Here is a 19,723-nt window from a genome sequence, read left to right on the forward strand (position 1 = left end):
AAAAAACATGGTGTACATCATCAAAATGCATGATTAGTTAATTGTGTCACTCAATACATATTCTACATGAGAGACGATCCTCTAGTGCTCATAAAGGCCTGGTGAGTTACCTCTTGACAAAATTAAACCTGATCTTACATGAATCCAAGGCTATATTTTCCTCCACAATTGGACTACAATGATACTAAACCTCTGATTAGTGATCGCCCACTGCTATGCTGATGGGGGCGGCAAGTGAGCTATTGATTTTCTGGCAGACTTTCCTTTGGCACAAGAGGAGATGCTCAGCTTTCAGCATCCCATACTGAGCACAGATCTTTGTAACTCCTATCTGTCGTGTACACACGCGTGCACACACACACGCACACACAGCATTGACCCACTGATCTCTAAAATGCGAGACTTTAATAAATGGCACAGTCGGCAAAAGTCGAAATGGAATAAGGTGAAGCAACGTCACATATTGAACGGCTTGTTTAGTACAGTTACCATTCAGGGGAAGGAAAAATATGATTAAAACAATTAACATTGACAACACTACAAACAATACAACAGTAGCTACATAAACCCAACGAATCCCAGTTGACATTCTATTAATAAATAAAAGCTATAAACTGCAAATCTAATTAAAATGGAGGTCCCCTAGGCGATTGCAGTAAACAGCATTGCAGATACAACAAGATCAAAAAAGTTATGCAAATATTCAGAGCACTGCATTCCAGTAGACGCAAAGCCTCAATGGACTCACTTGAGTTTGAGCAGATGTCATAAAAAATTGCTGATAGCAGCAACTTTAATTCGCTGTTGAGTCACAGTGGTCAGAACTCAGACAATGCCTAGCAATGAATAAAGATTGAAGACTGCCTTTAACGTCCCAGCCACATTCTACATTCACCACGGTATTTTTCTTTTATTTTGCCTTATTTGACAGGGACAATGACGTCAATTATTGTGAGAAACCTGCATTTGATGAGGTCCATAAAGAGTTTATAGCTAGTGCTCATTCTCAGCCATTGCAGTACAATATAAATAGTTTTATACATATAATATATATAAATAAAAAGGCCATGCTACATAATTTAATAATCAGTAAGCCAATATCGCATTTATATGACATAAAAATTTCACTCACTGACAATGTTGCAGTATAATATACAAAGTACTCTACCTCAATTTAAAACCCGTCTCATTTCATCATTCTTCTATACTGCATTTATAATATACAGTGGAGCCTCGGTTGAAAAAATGACTTTTTTTTTTTTTTTTTGCATGAAAACATGATCCGGAATTTGAATGATTCACTACTCGAACAGCCTTCTAGAACAGATTGTGTTCGAAAACCGAGGCTCCACTGTATTGGTAATTTGTGGGTGTGATGAAGTATTTCAGACAAATCTTAGAAAGACATGATAAAAATACACTGCAATAAAGGAGTCTCCTCTAACGCAAACACAAACATCTATGACTCAAGGCCATCACGGGCATTGCAGTCTGGATATTGCAGCAAGTGGTGATGCCTCTGATGTATGGCTCTAATGTATATTGAGCTCACACTGAATGGAGAACTATTTCGGTCCAAAGGTAAACACAAATCTTTGGCTGAGTTCAATCTTCCCATCATCTTTCCTCATGCACAATAGAATGATACATGTGTGTCCTACTTATCGGGGCAACGGTCACTTTTTGATGGAATGGGCCTCAGCACAATGAACAATCAGAAGGATTTAATGGAGAAACACGCCCCCAGCACACATTTTTCAAGCCTTTCAACCCTCTGTCCTACTCCAAAAGCCATGCTCTTTGCTGCTATAAAACAGACTACTCTTCCTGTGTACACATGTTCAAGTAGCTTTACGGAGGGAAACAGAACATCTTGGACGGTATATACAGGTCATCCAAGCAGCTCTTCTCCCCTGAGGCTTTGCACTCTCTGGTGACTGCAACGTGACACTTAGATACAGTAATTAAGGACATCTATTTTAAAGTTATTCATTGTTTACAAAATCTGGACTGTCTCTTGGAAGACATGATATTTAACAACAAATGTTTCTGCAATGTGGGCCTGAATTCAGAGTAAAGAACAAAGAAGAACATGCAAACGTCTAGCATTCTGGCAAAAACATTATAGCATAAACGTGCACACCAAATGGCAACCTGCAGTGTACGTGTCACGGGTACATACAATTTGTGTACCGTCCACCCACACTATAAAGGAAATTGTAGAATTACGTGGCACCGCTGATTCAAGCAATAGAGCAGAAGGCTCGAGAGGAAGTCTCTCCTGCTGTGACGTAATATCGAGTTTGACGTAATCTGCCTGATGTCTACTTTATTGGCATATCGCACGACTTTGCCATCTCAAGTCACGGGCTTTGGCAACCGTGCCCTCGCTGGAGTCTCTGCTCTGACATCAGATCCCATTTCGCTAATACCGTTGCACAACAGCCTTAATACAGTTAATGTGTTTCCTAGGGTCTGCTGAAGACATGAACAACAATCTCCTTGTATGAGTCAAACATACTAACAGACAAAGGAGAAATACAAAGACACCTCAGCAACCTTCTCTCAAAATAACCAAAAGAACAAAAACATAATTTTCACCAGAACCAATTTCAATAATCGGCCACCGCACATTTTCATGCCGGGGCACTATAATTATTAATTGCTGATTCATTCAGACAATCATCATCTGTCATCAACTAAACTGGTAAATTGTCAAAATTAATACCAACACAATTCTTAACGATGACTCAAGTATTCCACTTACCCCTTCTGTATGAGGCGTGGGGTTAAATCCACAGAGGTTACACACGAGGCTCTTGCATTCGGTACAAGTGTTGTAATTTGGAGCTTCCTTGGAGGCCACATGGAGTTGAACCTTACACAGTGGACAGGTGGGCATATCTGCTTTAGGGTCGTCTGCCACTTCCATGGGTTCTAATGGCTTCGTCTCAACTTTAGATTGGGCCATTGGAGCAGGTTTGCCTGGTTGAGGTGCTTGTTGTTTTGCTTCAGCCTTTGCAGGGGACATCTTTGGAGAGACTGGGGGAGTTGTTTTGGGCTCATCTTGAACAGCAGATGTTATTAATGTGGATGCGGAGCTAAAAATAGAAGAGCCAAATCCGAACATTTTACCAGTGACACTCTCAGCGGGCTTTGCAGCAGAAGCAGGTTGCGTTTTGGGGGCACCGAATCCAAAGAATCCCCCAGACTCCTTCTTTACAGACGCAGCTGGTGGTGGTGTGGATTTTACAGGGGTTTGGGATTTAGAAGGCTGTTGAGGTGATTTTTCATCTACTGGTTTTGCAGCAACAGCCTTTATTCCTGGTTTTGGGGTTTGAGAAACATTGCCAGAGTCTCTCCTTGCAGACACAGCAGATGGTGTTGTGGAATTGACAGCAGCAATTTTGGATTCAGAAGGTGGTTGAGAGGATTTTCCATCTGCCAGTTTTGAAGCAACTGCCTTGACTTCTGATTTTGGAGTTTCTGAAACAGCTACCTGCTGTGGTTTTCCAGCTTGCTGTGTCTGCTTGGCCACATCCTGGGCCTTTCCTTGGTCACCACCTGAAGAATCTTTTGACTTTGTATCAGTCTTTTTTGGTGTTACAATCTGGGTAGTCGTATCCTGTCCCTGGTTGTCCTCTTTTTTGACGAACCTCTCTGGCTGGACTGTATTCTTTTGCTCCAAAGCTGCGGGAGAAGGCTTGACTAGTGTGGGCAGTGGTTTCACCACAGAAGGTCCAGTGGGCTCTGAAGCTTCAAGTGCCCTCTTCATCTGACAATTCAGACAGAGCCATTCTTGTACCTGACAAAGAAACAACATAAAAAGGTTATTAACAAGAGCAATCAATGCTTTTTCAAGATAAGCAATCTAAAAATTCTGTAAATCAGGTTTACCTCCGATACATTGGGCATTGGATTAAATCCACACTGAATACAGACAGTCATTTTGCATTCCGTACAGCTGTTGAAGTTGGGAGCACCTTTACCATCCATGGTAAGTTGTACTTTACAGAGTGGGCATGTGGACTCAGCTGCTTTTGGAGATCCCTGAGGATCTTTTGGTGCCTTGGGAGATACGGCTGTAGCTTTAGCAACTTTATCCTGTATAATGGGTGGAGTCGTTTTCACCGGTAGTTTTTCGTCCACTTTTTTCGGGAGAGTTGGAGCTTTGGTGTCTTTTGCAGGTATTGTTTTAGGAGAGGCCGGTGGTGTTGTCTTAGGGGAGGCATGTGTGGACATCTTACGTGGGGTTGGCGGTGTTGTTTTACTTTCATCTTGAACAGCTGAGTTGATCAAACTGGACGCTGAATTCAAGAAGGATGATCCAAAACCAAACATCTTCCCAGTCACAGATTCAGCAGGTTTGGCTGCAGTAGGTTGTATTTTAGGACCACCAAAACCAAAGAAGCCTCCAGATTCTTGCTTTGCAGGTTGAGATGTTGGTGGGGTTACAGATTTGGCAGGAGATTTCAAAGTGTTTGTAGGTTGGGGTGCTGTTTTTGCTGCTTCTGGTGGTGGGGGAGCAACCTTTACAGTAGAGTTAACAGTTTCTGGAAGCTTCTTCTGTGCTGATCCAGGTTGAACTTTAGGTGTCTTTTCAAGTAAAACAGATGGAACATCAGACTTATTGATTGCATCAGGACCACTCTTTTCAGGTACTGAAGCAGTCACAGGTGTTGACTTGTCAGTGGGTTCATCTTGGGATTCACTTTCTTTAGTTGTGACAACACTGACCATCTTTTTGTTGGATGGAATGGCTTTAGTGTCCTCCTGAAACGCTGGTGTTACAGCATCTTTCTCCATTGAGGCAGGGGGCATTTCTTTGCTCGGTGATGGTTGAGATTTTATAAGTGGAAGCCCAAGAGGCTCAGAAGCCCCAAGGGCCCTCTGCATCTGACAGTTGAGACACAGCCATTCTTTTCCCTGGCAAAACAAAATAGATGAGTATTTTTAACAACAAACGTTTTTTTTTTAATTTAGTAGAAAATATATCACTTACTTCTGCTTTATTTGGCATAGGACTAAATCCACATTTGTTGCAGACTGTGGATTTACATCCAGTGCACGTGTTGTAATTGGGTATATCCTCTGAGTCCATATTAAGTTCAACCTTACAAAGAGGACAATTAGGTTGTGTTGCTTTGGTAGCAGCTTTGGAGTTCTCTTCTTCTGAAGGTGCCTGGTCTGCTCTCTTTATTCGTGATGGAGCGGCTTTGACTTGTTCTGATATCTTTTCTTCAGCTGACTTTACCTCTGTCATGGATGTTTTGCGTGGCGAGCCGGCAGGGCTTGGCTTGACTGGTAGAATCTGAGATGCTGACACTTTATCTGAGATTTGTGCGGGGGCAGACATTTTACGAGAACTTGATGGTGTTGTGCGAGGTTCCTCACGAACGGCAGAGGTTATCAAAGTCGATGCTGAACTGAAGAGCGTTGACCCAAACCCCTTCATCTTTCCGGTCACTGCCTCGGCTGTTTTTGAGACCCCTTCCTGAGATTTCTTGTTATCAATCACTTTGTCTTTAGTTGGCTGCACTGTTGAGGGAGCAGATTTTGGAACTACGTCTTCACCAAGGTTAGGTTCTTTGTTAGGAGTTTTGGGAAGCTCTTTATTATTATCAATTTTGACGACTTGATCCATCAATTTTATTTCTGTTCCCTGCACTTGCTTATCTGATGACTTGGTTGTTGCAAGGGAGCTAGATACAAGATTATCGTCTATCTTCAGAGAAGATCCAACATCTGTCCGAACAGGAGGAGCTTCATCAGTCAGTGGTTTATCAGTAAGTGGACTTGCAGTCCGCGTCTCTTCAGCTGAAGATGCCAATGACATTTGACCCTCCTTCATAGGTGCCAAAACAGTTTTTATCTGCTTTGTTGCAACTGAGACACTGCCTGAGCTGTCTTCTGACTTTTGTAAAGTTATTGGTGATGTTTCTTCTGTCTGTTTTTTGTTTGGAGCATCTGCTTTCTGAGTTGAATTTGTCTCTTTAATTTGATTGGAGGTTGGATCAGGTGATGTCTCTTTCTTGGGTGATGGCTGAGGTTTCATCAATGGTGGCTCCACTGCTTCTGCTGCTGAGAGAGCTCTTTGCATTTGGCATGTCAGACACAGCCACTCTTTTTTCTATGACAGAAACAAAAACGTTTTGATTATTAATTAAATGTCCTTTGACAAAAAAATTTTTGTATCTGTACGTAACTACAATATCTATAGACAATCCACTCACCTCTGATACATTTGGCATAGGGTTAAATCCACACTGCTTGCAGACAGTAGTTTTGCAGTTGGTACAGGTGTCATAGTTGGGGAGATCTTTGGACCCAATGTTGAGTTCAACCTTACACAGTGGACAAGTAGACTGGGCATGTTTTTGAGATTTATCCACTTTGGTTTGCTCGGATGACGTTGTTTTAGGTGGCTGAGTTTGATCCAGTTTTGTCTCTTGTTCCTTCGTTTGGAGAGAAGGGGGTTGACTCTGTTTCATGGGGGACATCTTGGGCGAGACTGGTGGAGTTGAGTTTATCAAAGTGGAGGCGCTGTTGAAAATAGAAGATCCAAAGCCAAACATTTTTCCGGTCACTGATTCTGCAGGCTTTGAGGCGTCAGGATGGGTTTTACTGCCCCCAAAACCAAAAGATCCTCCTGAATCTGTGGCGTTGCCATCTTTACGTTCAGCTTGCCTTGTCTGGCTTGGTGATGTTTTGACACCTGGTATGTTTTGAGGATCCGGTGGAGTCTTTTTAACAGGTGCAGGAATCTTGTCTTTCAGACCATCTGACTTGTTAGCACTCGAAGAAGCTGTAGTAGGCTTTGCTGTCCCAGCCGTTGGTTGTTTTTGAGGTGAGCTTTGTGTCAATGTCATTTTGTTTTCGGGTTCAACTTTTGCAGGAATGTGAGCGTTTTTAGTCATAGCTCCTGGGGGTTGGTTCACACCTAAAGCACGCTGCATTTGGCAGGTGAGACACAGCCACTCCTGAACCTAAAAAAGAAAGTAAGGTTATTCCAATTACGTTTTCAAGTTAGATTCCAGTGTTTAACAACCTGTAAACAGAGCATAAAAATTAGGGTATACATTAAGGTTGATTAAAGGAATGATTCCAGGACAAGTAATCACACTTGAAAATAAATATAATATATATAGCTTTACCTTTGCTTCATTTGGCATGGGATTAAACCCGCACTTATTACATACAGTTTTTTTGCATTCAGTGCAAGTACTGGAGTTGGCTTGGTGAAGTTCATCTTTACAGAGCGGACATGTAGAACCTGGTATGACAGCTGACTTAGTCACTTCTACAGCCTTTGGAGGTTTCGGTGTGTCTTTATCTCCTTTAGTCGGACCTAATGATGGTGCTGTTCCCAACTGTGTTGCCTCTGATGACTTCCTCTGTGGTTCCCGACTCTGAGAATTGTCGGATTTAAGATCTTTTGCAGGGGATTTTTTGGGAGAAGCTGGAGGAGTGGTCTTGGGCTGATCCTGAACAGCCGATGATATTAATGAAGACGCCGAGCTGAAGATTGAGGAGCCAAACCCAAACATCTTTCCTGACACTGAATCGGTTGGTTTTTCTACATCTGGCTTCGATTTTGTAGCACCCAAGCCAAAAAATCCTCCGGTCTCCTGCTGCTTTGCTGCAGCGGCATTGCTCTGCTTGCGCCCAGGTTGGTTTATCTGAGCTGATGGTTTCTCAGGAATGGGCTTATCGTTTTTCTGTTGTGTTTTAGCATCAGGTGCTGCGCTATCCAACCTCACTGATGTAGTGGAAGCTTCAGGTTTTTTTGACTGAACTGAAGCTGTGGATGACTTTTTCTGTGGGGTCTCAGCAGAATCCACATTTGACTTTATTTGCGAGGTCATAGGATTGGGGATGTCTGTTGACTTGATCATAGCTGGCACTTGTTCTTGTTTTTGAGAAGCCGGTTGCTCAGATGCTTCGACCGCTCTTTTCATCTGACAGGTAAGACACAGCCATTCCTTTTTCTGAAATGAAGCAAAAATAGATCAAACAAATACAAATACATAGTACATAATTGGCAGAGTAAAGAGTTACCTTTCCAATGGGCAGAGGGTTAAATCCACATTTGTCACAGACAGTGGTATTACACTCAGAGCAGTTATTGTAATTTGGAGGTTCTTTAGAGCCAATGTTTAATTTTACATTGCATAGTGGACAGTTTTCGATAGGATGGGTATGGGACACTATGGCTTCATTTGCTGGCTGTGATGAAACTTTATCCTGCTTGCTCAGATTTGATTCTTTATTTTTCTTGACTTCCTGAGAAAGACTTCCGGAATCTTTTGGCGGTGCTTTGAAGGGAGATGTTGTTGGTGTACTTTTCGGAGAAACCTTGGGCGCAGCTGCCATCTTTGGAGAGACCTGCACTGGGGCAGACATTTTGCGAGAGCTTGGTGGTGTCGTGCGTGACTCTTCCTGAACAGCTGATGATATCAGAGTGGACGCTGAACTGAAAATGGAAGTTCCAAAACCAAACATCTTCCCAGTAATCGAGTCTGTTGTTTTGGAAGCATCAGAAGTGGTTTTCAGGCTACTCGCGCCAGACAGGTTGGATGACTCTTTCTGGGCATCTGAAGTGACTTTGCTCTGTTTTGGTCCAGAATCAGTGGCCTGGTCTGATGGTTTCTGAGAGCCAGACTTCATTTGAGGCTCCTGGTCCTTAGGTGGGGCACCCTGTTTGTTCTGATCTGGTTCTTCAGCAGTTACAGATGGGATTTTTTGTGGTGTGCTCGGTGCAGAAACCTTTTTGTCAGACGCTGCAGTCTGCATTTTCGGAAGCACATCAGCTTTTAATACATCCTTCTTGGTTGTTTCAACTTTATTTGAAACAGTTGCCTTCGGAGGTATGGATGATGGAGGTGTTTTATTTACTGCACTGGGGGGGTTTGTTGGAGGTTCAGATGCATTCAGAGCTCTTTGCATCTGACAGTTCAGGCATAGCCATTCTTTTACCTAAAAAATAAAATTAAAAATGTCAATTATTAGAAATAATTGCATTTTGTTTTCTATCAATGACAAGCATCAATCATTCATCTATCAATTTTCTATAGCCCTTGTCCTCATTTCAGTCACAGGTAACTCGAGCTTTTCCCTGCTGACTCTGGACGAGAGGCACCGAGGACTGATTGCCAGTTAATTACTGGGTACATACTGAAAGACAGATCTTCATTGTAAATGAGAAATAGTTCTCAACTAATCTACCTGGTTAAATAAAGGTTACAAAATACAATCAAACAAACAAAGACAACCATTCACAATTGGGATGGGAAACTTAAATGATGATAGGGGCCGGCTATTGGCGGGGACACATGGGACCACTTGGTAACCATATGAAAAATGCCATTTTAAATTTGGACAAAATATGTTCTAATCCACGGAGAGGACAGTGTATAACTGAAACCCATTGCAATGCACTGGGACAATTGAAATTGTGAATCCATGAATGCATAATATGCTGGATCATCTGTATTAGAGGAAACATGTTTATAATTTTCCCTGTTTTATACTAAATTAATTCATCCATCCATCCATATTATATGAAATTAATTACCTTTGACAGATTTGGCACTGGACTAAATCCACACTGGCTGCAAACAGTGTTTTTACATTCCGTGCATTTGCTGTAGTTGGGAGGATCCTTTGAGCCAACGTTGAGTTCTACTTTACATACAGGGCAAGTAGATTGACCTTCTTTGGACGAGGCCTGGGGGACAATCTTTGAAAGATCTGATGGAGGTTTGGATGGTAACATTTTAGAAGACTTGGACTCCTGTTTCTTCTCCCATTCTTTCTCCAGGGCAGCAGGTGATTTGGTCACCTTTGCGGCAGGTATTTTGGGGGACAGTGGAGGTGTCGTTTTAGGCTCTTCATGACCTGATGAGTTGATTAAAGTGGATGCAGTGCTGAAGATAGAGGAACCAAAGCTAAACATTTTCCCGCCTATTGAGTCATTGGACGTAACTGCATCAGACTGTAATTTAGGACCGCGGGACTCTTGTGCCTTTGAAGCAGAATTAGTCTGCTTAAGTTCAGTTGTAATTGCTGCTTCGGAGGGCTTCTGGGGTCCTTTCTTCTGGTCTTCTGATTGAGCTTTTGGCCCCGAAGCTGAAATGAGAGTTTTCTGGTTTGCAACGTCTATCTTTGCAGATTCCTTTGCAGGTGTGTCCTTCACTTTGAACTCAGCAAGTGTTGGCTCATCTTTTGTTTGTGATATATGCTGTTTTTCCGTCTTGGGGATGGTCGCAGATGTAGGAACTTTGTTTGGCGAGACCTGTGGTTTCATCATGGGCATTCCTGGAGGCTCTGATGCACCGAGAGCACGTTGCATCTGACAGTTGAGGCATAACCATTCCTTGACCTATACATGAGTGGATATGGTGTTTGTTAAAAGTCACAAGAGTAAATGAATAAATACCAAATAAAGTGGCTTACCTCCTTCACATTTGGCACAGGGTTAAATCCACATTGGTTACAGACGGTGTTTTTACACTCTGTACAGGTGTTGTAGTTGGGATCTTTAGAACCAACATTGAGTTCCAATTTACAGACAGGACATGATGACTGAATAGTTTTGGAAATAACTTTGGGAGGAGATACTTTCTTCGATGGCTCCGATGAAAGCTTGTCTTCTTTCGACTGCTGGCTTTGTTCTGTTTTCTTATCTGGTTGTTGTTTTTTAACGGATGGGGACTCTTTCGAAGCAGGCATCTTGGGAGAAGCCTGTGTTGGTGTGGGTTTTGGTTCCTCTTGCACAGCGGAGGACATCAATGTGGATGCAGAGCTGAATATGGAGGAACCAAATCCAAACATCTTCCCAGTCACTGTCTCGGTAGGCTTAGTGGCATCGAGGTGTTTTTTAGGGCTGCCGAAACCAAACAAACCACCTGATTCTTGCTGTGGAGCTTCAGAGGAATTGGCCTCTTTTTGTAACTGCTCAGTTTTTTTCTGCACATCTGCCTTCATGTTGTCCTGCCGCGTTTTCTGAGCAGGAGCTGAGCTGGCCTGTTTCTGACTGTCTTGTGCTTTAACATCTTCTGCCTTGGATGACTGGGCAGGAGTCATTTGGGGTAAATGCTCTCCAGGTGTTCTTTTTGATGGGGATCTGGGCAACGGGGTGTCCATCGGAGGTTTGTTTCCTTTCGTCGCACGTTTCACTTGGCAATTTAAACAAAGCCACTCCTTGCCCTTAAAGAAAAGAGGAGATAAAGGTTATTCTTTTTTGATCAGCCACATTTCCACAAAGCAGTTCATTTGTATTCATGTCCTCATTTGGGTTATCAGTTGAACTGGAGTCTATTCCAACTGACAAGCAAGAGGAGGTACCCCAATCTTCAGTAACTTTCACAGTGTCTGATGACGTATCATGCATGTTCTTAGAAGAAAAACAAGGAAGTCAAAGTATCTAGAGGAAACCCATGCAAGGAAATAGGAAGTACAGACAAAATACTAACAGGAGCGTCTCAAACTCCAAACTGCTCAACAAGAATCTTATCTGTAGTTCCGGTCATCAAAAAACTTTGCTTTCAGTCCTCTTTCCATCTAATCAAATGCCACTTTTGTTTTTTGTCCCATTCCTTTAGTTCCAGTATGGTAACACATACAGGAAGAAGCTGAAGTTCTCCGTCAACCAGTCCACTAGGAAGAGTGTACCGAAGCATACCTCAGGGACACATATCACAACAAATGGATACTGTAAAATGGATCTGTTGGGAACTTTTACAGAATCGTAACACAGCAGACCAAACTGAACCAACAGTAAATTGAAAAAGAGGCAATAGCATCAAAAGGAGACATCCAATTCCAAGCAAAACACATTTTAGTCAAGGAACACAATGGGTAGGTGTCTCATTTGCCAGACAATGAACACGTTTAATTTGATTTTGGGAGAGAGAGAACAACAGTCAAATTACTGGATACGTAATGTAGTTTTTTATACAGAGCAGTGTAATAGCTCGATCAGACTGCACATCATTGCTACAGAAGGAAACAGCAGCCTTGGAGTGTCGTTGGCAGGCTTGTTCTTATGAACTGCACATTGTGCATTGAATTACAGAGTCGAGTGTCAGGTCCTTTGTGCTTCAGACTGCCAGTAAGATGCCTTATCCATTTACTTCAGTGTCTGCTCGGTTGCCTCCATAGTAGAAGCCTGCGAGGTGTAGATGTGTATTTTTAGCATGGAGCAAACATCTGATGTCTGCTTTTAGCAGAGTTTAAGAGATGTAAGGGATCTGAATTGGATTTTATTGTTAGCCATCAATGACACAGCAGAATAATAATGAATTTGCTTTTGATAAGCAATCTCCCTTAAGCAATGTTGGATCAAAGCAACACAAGTTAAGTTCACTGCAAACAGTCAGGCCCAGTCAGACTTAACCAGCAGATGTAACCAAGACCAAATTGATTCCATTTGCACATAAAAACAAAGCATTCGTCTTTCCATCATGAATGCAAAATAAGGGTTGGGTAAAATGTTGTTGTCATGGGCCATTTTTAATTGGTATTACTACCAGATGAGCAAGGTCATTTACAGATAGATAGATAGAGATAGATAGAGATAGATAGATAGATAGATAGAGAGAGAGAGAGAGAGAGAGAGAGAGAGAGAGAGAGAGAGAGAGAGAGAGAGAGAGAGAGAGAGAGAGCTATAGTACCCCTTCACTTTTTGATATAATTCGTATGATTGAGTCTTACCTCCTTAACATTTGGCATGGGGTTAAATCCACATTGGTTGCAGACAGTACTCCTGCATTCTGTGCAGCTGCTGTAGTTGGGAGGGTCCTTAGAGCCCACATTGAGTTCCATTTTACAAAGAGGACAAGAGGATTGGCTTTTTTTAGGAAGGTGCCCGGGTGATTGCGAAGGGTCAGATGGAGAAAGTCCTCCAGGAGGAACACTGGCCTGCTGCGGTTGCAGTTTCTTTTCCTGGACGGCAGCAGATTTGGTCTGTACTTTGGGAGAAACCGGCGGTGTGTTTTTGGGCTCATCCTGAACTGTTGAGGTTATCAGGGTCGATGCAGAGCTGAGAATGGAAGAACCGAATCCAAACATTTTGCCAGTCACTGTCTCCTCAGGCTTTGCTGTTTTAGAAGCACCAAAGCCAAATAAACCTCCAGATTCCCGTTCATTAGTTGCCGCTGGATCACCTTTTTCTGGTTGCTGTTTCTGGGAGTGCGTTCCAATGTGTTTGGGACTTGCTTGGCTTTTGGGAGCTTCACTTTTGGCTGCTGATTTATTTTGTGTTCTGTTGGTTGAACCTGATGGAGCAGGTGATGGCGTTGTAGAGGGGGATGGATTTGGCTTTTTCACTGGTGGTCCTTCAGCTCTCTTTATCTGGCAGGTTAGACAAAGCCACTCGGATGCCTGGAGACAGATATTAGTAGTTATAAAAATAATGCTCTGTTTATTAGTAAATTCTAAATTGGGCTATTCTTATCAGTGTAGGTGGAAAATATACCTACACAACATTGTTTACATTTTGGGGAATACTAAACATGATTGCTGCACCTGTTTATAGCCTGTTTTGTTTTTACAATGTGCTGTGATGGTATTTTGTAGAGATGCATTCAATTAATTGAAATCTAATGGTTAATTGATACTTAATTTATAATCAATTAGTAATCAGGACTTTGTTTTATTTAATATGGCCCAAATCATCATAATTTCCACCTGTCAAATAAAATGAATATTTTCAGATTTCGGTAGTCCTCCGTGAAAGTGATTATTTTTGTGTTGGATCAAAACAAAACATTTGCAAAGAATTGGGGAACAACGATCAACATTTTTTCCTGTTATATAACTAAGAAATGATGAAAATGAGAATCTGAATTGTCAATTCTCTAAATTTGTCCCAAAAAAAGCTCAGTAAATGTGGATAAACATTGCATTTGTAATGCAGTCTTTCATTTTCTGCAAGGATGGTGACAGTATTTGTCCAGGTATAAACTATAAAATACTTACATCGGCGTCAGGAGGGCTGAAGCCACACAGGTTGCACACTTGAGTTTTGCACTGCGTGCACGTTTTATGGTTTGGTGTTTCCTTGGTGTGTACATTGAGTTTGGTGGTGTTGCAAACCGGACAAACTGAAGAGCCTTGCTTGAGGTCTGGCGTGGCAGGTCCTTTTGGACCTTGCTGCTGGGCGGTCTGCAATGCTCTTGCATTGGATGAGGCCTGTACTGGTGGGGCTTTGGGGGTGCTCTGTTGTTGTGGGGAAAATTTAGGTGATCCTTGTTGCGGAGACTGTTTAGGCGGCCCTGATTGTTGTTGGGATAGTTTCGAGGACCCCTGTTGTTGTGGGGATGGTTTAGGTGACTGCTGTTGTTGTAGGGATGGTTTAGGTGACTGCTGTTGTTGTGGCGATGGCTTAGGCGGTCCTGATTGTTGCTGGGATGGTTTAGGGGATCCCTGTTGTTGCTGTCGCCGGGATTGATCTCCATGAGCCTCCGGTGGATCATCAGGCTTGGCTGCACCTTGTTGCCGCAAGCCTTTTGGTTGACCTTCATTCTGTTTCAGGGGTCCGGCCTGTCCATTGCCGTGTAATTGCGGCTGCCCTTGTTTTGCAGGGGGCTGGCTCCTCTGCACAGGAGCACCCTGGTTGGGTTTTGCGAGTCCTTTCTGTTGTGGTTGGCCTTTCGCTGGGCCCACACCTGCCTGCTGCTCTCCACTTTTCTGTTTTTTATCCCCATCCACGTCATCACCAAACAGACCAAACTTGTTGACAGCACTCGACACGGCACTCAACGGGTTGGTCCCACTGAGGAATTTGGAGGAAAACATATCGGGATCTTCCTCGTCTTCCTTCTCGTCTTCCTCTTCCGTGTAGGAGCTGGAGTCTACAGAAGTGTCTGAGTCAGAGCAGGAGCCACTGTCTGTTTCCTCTCCTGGCGCTCCGGCCAAGACCTGTGGGGGGGCTGCAGTGGGTGCTGAGGAGAGAGCATCGACAGTCCCACTGCTACTGCTGCTGCTGCTGCTGCTGCTCCCTGGACTCTCCTCTGGCTCGGCATCTACATGAGATTTCCTGGAGAGGGAGGAGGGGGAGATGGAGGAGCGAGGGGAAGGTCAGGGTTGACAGGGAACAAGATAAGATGGAGGGATGATAGAAGGGAAGCAAATTAACATCACTTCAGTCTCTGTATCGGTGCATTTGACTGCATGTTGAACAACCGGAAACATAAATGTTGAATACACTGGATTTCTCAGGATTCGCTACAGCAATCGTGTCAAACTCGAGGCTCGTTGTCAAAAGATGTGGGCACCTACCCTTATTATTGCGAATTGGCAATGCCAAGTTGTTGCTGGAATTTAAGGAGAGTTAAGAATGCTATTTAACAAAGTACCCCCGGTCATATTTTTTTACAGTGTCGACAGTTTGATGGTGGGACTGCAATCTCAAATATAGTTTCATTCTAGTTAAACCTTGAGCTTCCTCTTGTGGTATGAAATGAAAATATACATTATATATATAATATGCGTAGGTTCTATATACTTGGTGTAAAAAGTTTTAGAACCACTGTATGTTGAATCTTAATAATTCCCACTGGCAGTGTCCAACATAGAAAATACCGATCACTCATGGCAGTGCCCAATGAAGAATTTTCAATTAATGGTGAACACTGTGACCACATTCACCACACTGTGATGAGTCTCTTAACCACTCACTGCAACAAACGCAGCAAGCACACGAATAACACTCGCATTGTGGTGCCACACAATCGTCCTCGAGTAGAACTCCTCTAACATGCCCATTATTACGTGGTGTCCACTCGTGCTGTTACGTAACACGTGATTAATTCTGTACACACACACATGCACAAATGCACTCACTCAAACTCCACTAATGTCTGATTTGAGCATTTGCATATCACTCCGAGCCACTGGAAATCCAGCCTGGCACTGTTGCTTGTGCATGGAGCGGGTCAGAACTGGTTGGGTGACCACCGCATGCCCATTATGAGGCTGACAAAGCCAATGGAACGTGGGGCAATGTGTACATGGGCACCACCATGCATTTGAAATGACCATTTGAGGTGCACGTTTTCTCAGTGGAACATCTAGCATCATCCTTGTCCATGTATTCATGACGAGAACAACAAATTGCATTGCAGCACTGGTCCTGTAAACCCCCCCACCCGCCCCCAACACATGATAGGTTGCAGCCAATCCACAGCGTAACGAAAATCACATCACAGAAGAACCTCACGACGATATGTTGAAACGCCTGTGGGAGATAGTGAAGCGTGACGGATGGAGAACGAGTCATCCTCCACAATTATGTGTGCATGCCCTTGACAGGAAGCCACACTTTTTATTTGAGATTGCATGAAATTAGCCATAATCAAAGAAGCGGAGGAGGGAAATCCTGTCATGCTGGGTGGTGTTAAAAGAAAGGGGGAAAAAAACAAGGACTCGCGCATCCTCCTACCACCCCGCAGCATCCTTCACCCTACGCGGCCACAATGTCAAATGGCAAGTCTCTTCCCGTTTTGCGGAGGATAAGCAGGGGTCTACCTTCAGTGAGATCGAATCCGTACGGCCATCCTGCTCCCCGACGCGCTCGCCGTGTGCGTGGCTGTAGAGAGGTGTAGGGCACAGAGGCAGCGGCGGAAGGAGGGAGCGATGATCAGCAACATCCTCCAGAAGAGGAGAAGGGGGGTATGCCTCCCGTGAAAGTGCGCATGCGTTGCATCTGACAGGTGATCGCAAAGCACGGCCAGGGAAATTAAAGGGGACATGCGGGTTTGGGTCCACGTGACTCGCGTGATCAAACGAAAAGCTTGCTGAAATGCAACTATCGCAATGTGATGATCTTATAAATGACACGCGAACTCGACGTCAAGAAATCGTTATGAAGGATGTGATCTACACAAGATTGTATTGGGTGTCTCAGATTCTGCATGCAATGCTGCACCATCATTCATTCATTCATTTTATTGGCTTTGAGTATTTAGAAAAGCGCTATATAAAACCGATCTATTATTATTATTTCTAGTGGTGTTAATGTTAATAATAATATATACAGTATGTAACAATGCATATGTAATTTTAGAAAATATGATGAAGATGATGTCGATGATGATGATGATGATGATGATGATGATGATGATGATGATGATGATGATGATGATGATGATGATGATGGTGATGATTATTAGTGGTAATAGTGTGGTGATGGTAGTAGTAGTAAATAAACGTCAGTATACTAAAATAATATTTTTGATTCAGTTGTTTGTTGATATATTGTACTGCACTGCAATATAGAATAGAAAAATCATATTTTCCTCTCTCTCTCTCTCTCTCTCTCTCTCTCTCTCTCTCTCTCTCTCTCTCTCTCTCTCTCTCTCTCTCTCTCTCTCCCTCTCTCTGATCAAAATGTCTACATGCTGTCTGGAGAATAGCCAACACAATTTCTGAATGATCACACAAATGTCAACATTAGATGAATTTGTCATAACGTTAAGTGAGCAAATTTTGCTTGCATAGCATTTTTTCATTTCTGGACATGCAGCTTTCCAGTTATTTTCTGCTAGGGTGCATTTTAGTAGCCACCCCCCTTTATTTTAATGAGGATATGAGTTCCAGACAGTAAATATCCAGAGGCAGAATGCACCTCTGTAAGGGCAGTGCTCCACCTTTAGTGGCCTTCACACTGGCTGTTTTAGATGTGATGTGCTCAGACAACCTGCTCACTGTCACCTGATCTTACTGGGGGAAAAAACAGTGTAGTAGAATAAAGGCCTGAGACTTCAGTAAAATTGTAAGCCTGTTGGTTCCCAGGTGTATTGTTAAACTCTTCTGTAGCATGTTTTTGTAAAAAATACTCCATGTATCATGACTTACAGTGCACGCTTCATTCACCACCTCTCAAATTTGATGTTGTGTTCCAATCTCATTCGAAAGAGCTCAGTTTGTCAAGTCAATTGTATTTTAATGTTTTAGATTAATTTGCTTTGTTACAATCAGCACATAAGCATTGTTGCAACAGTGTCTACATGCAACACTTTTTGGCAATATTTACAGTGTTATGAATATTTAATATGTTCAAGTGTTTTAAATATAAAATGGTAAAGCACAGTTGTATTGCAAGTATGTCTTCCGTTAATATTTGCACAATGGATGAATTCATCCTTTATTGGTGCTGAAGTGTGAATGAGATGCGGGGGAGTGACTGAGATCGCGAAAGTGCGCATGTGTGTGTTTTCACGCGTGGGAATCCTGTGTGATTAGAAGATGAACAAAAGTCAGAAATCATTTTCATCCAATTTGGACTGCATGCAAAGTTTCCAACTCATCCTCATCACACGGTACTTAAATCTGTTGTTTTTGTTGTTGTTAAGGCTTTTGGGGAGGAGGGGAGGAAGCTGCGCGGGCTAAAGCCTATAAACTACAACCTGCACTCTGGCCATCCACTTTCCTCCCACGCACTTAAATCCCTCGCAATAGCTCAAGCGCCGTCAAGTCGAACAAGAAGAATGAATTACGTGCTCCCACTGCGGTGTCATGCGTAGACGGTCACGGGATTCTATCCTTCAAAAGTCTCTTGAGATTGTAAGGACAAGTGGACAGAAAGCCTTTTACAGTGGAATCCCAAGCAGCAATATATAATTACCGCACTCACCATTTTGTACAAGTATCTGCACAATCTTTAACCTTCAGAGACAGTAATAACGTTGCAGGGTCAGTTTGACCCACGGTGGGATTATTTACACAAAAGTATTATAAACCAAACAAATTGGGAAATCTTGCTGACTAAAAAGGTACTATTTCCTCTCAACCCTCCTGTTATGTTCGAGCCTCAGTGACAGTCATATACATCGTTTAGATTTTGAACTGGGGTGTTTTTGATTATTCAACTGTGTCAGGAAATAAAATATTTTTTGCGGAATTCTGCCAGCTAAAAAAAGCAAGAGGTGTACCTAATGTTGTGAATGTCAACTCTCATGCTAGAATATGCCATTTACCAAGATTTTCTGTCCAATCTTGGAAGCCTGCCTTCCCTTCACTCCGACATTAGAAAGGAACCATCACTTTTGTACTTTTTTGTTTTCTCTTCCCCGCATGTTCAACACTGACTCACACACGCACACTGTCTCCCCTTTCTGTCTGTCTCTCTCTTTCTGGCTGGCTCTCAGTCAAACAAACAGAGCTTACGAGCAGTGCTTATCGCTCTCGTTTTAATTAGGCCGACAGAGCAGAGCGTAATGCAGCATGGAGGTTTTTCCCTTTTGGATGCAATTGTAGAAGTTAAGACTCAATGCAACTTTGGATAACCAAGTCATTCCCAATTACATTTGTACATGTTTTTTTTAGTAGCACTCACCTCTGGCGACCTTTCAGGAAGGCGAAACAGTTTTTCCCTGGCATCGTTTTTGATGGCAACCTGTGTAGGTCTTTAGGTACGTGTGCCTTCTGCGTGTTTCGACAGGAGAAGGTGGGTTTGTCAGCATGTAATCAATACAGTAATATGATAAGGCACACTTCGGCGCTGTCATTAAATTTACATCTGCAGCCCAAGGGGGCGAATTTGGACTCCACACCAACCCGCCAAGTCAACACATTTGACTTTACAAGTAACACTGCTCTTGATGCTTCGATGTTGCTGACTATATTTGCTGCTTTTTGTTTTTATATGTGCAGGAAAGGGAATCGCATAGTGTGGTGTCGTATAGCATTATGCAGGGAGTTACTTTTGCGACAGACTGTA

At 42.9% G+C, this 19,723-nt stretch overlaps 1 protein-coding gene across 2 annotated transcripts in view; it reads right to left on the reverse strand.

Moving 5' to 3' along the window:
- Positions 1-14,799, reverse strand: part of pclob (piccolo presynaptic cytomatrix protein b) — a 43,721-nt gene extending 28,922 nt beyond the window's left edge. Inside the window, exons 1-11 of one of the 2 annotated variants that reach the window (XM_085914905.1) lie at positions 13,981-14,799; positions 12,715-13,383; positions 10,456-11,208; positions 9,575-10,381; positions 8,059-8,976; positions 7,155-7,988; positions 6,234-6,986; positions 5,003-6,130; positions 3,898-4,926; positions 3,464-3,805; positions 2,768-3,316 (exon numbers count right to left, since the gene is read on the reverse strand). In XM_085914905.1, coding sequence (XP_085771031.1) covers positions 2,768-3,316; positions 3,464-3,805; positions 3,898-4,926; positions 5,003-6,130; positions 6,234-6,986; positions 7,155-7,988; positions 8,059-8,976; positions 9,575-10,381; positions 10,456-11,208; positions 12,715-13,383; positions 13,981-14,799 — 8,601 coding nt within the window. Of the gene's footprint in view, positions 1-2,767; positions 3,806-3,897; positions 4,927-5,002; positions 6,131-6,233; positions 6,987-7,154; positions 7,989-8,058; positions 8,977-9,574; positions 10,382-10,455; positions 11,209-12,714; positions 13,384-13,980 lie in introns of both variants that reach the window. The other variant, XM_085914904.1, reaches the window with a different exon arrangement.
- Between the last annotated feature and the right edge of the window lie 4,924 nt (positions 14,800-19,723).

The sequence above is a fragment of the Syngnathus leptorhynchus genome, chromosome 6 (genome assembly GCF_054491065.1).
Source record: "Syngnathus leptorhynchus isolate UIUO chromosome 6, UIUO_Slep, whole genome shotgun sequence".
NCBI lineage: Eukaryota > Metazoa > Chordata > Actinopteri > Syngnathiformes > Syngnathidae > Syngnathus > Syngnathus leptorhynchus.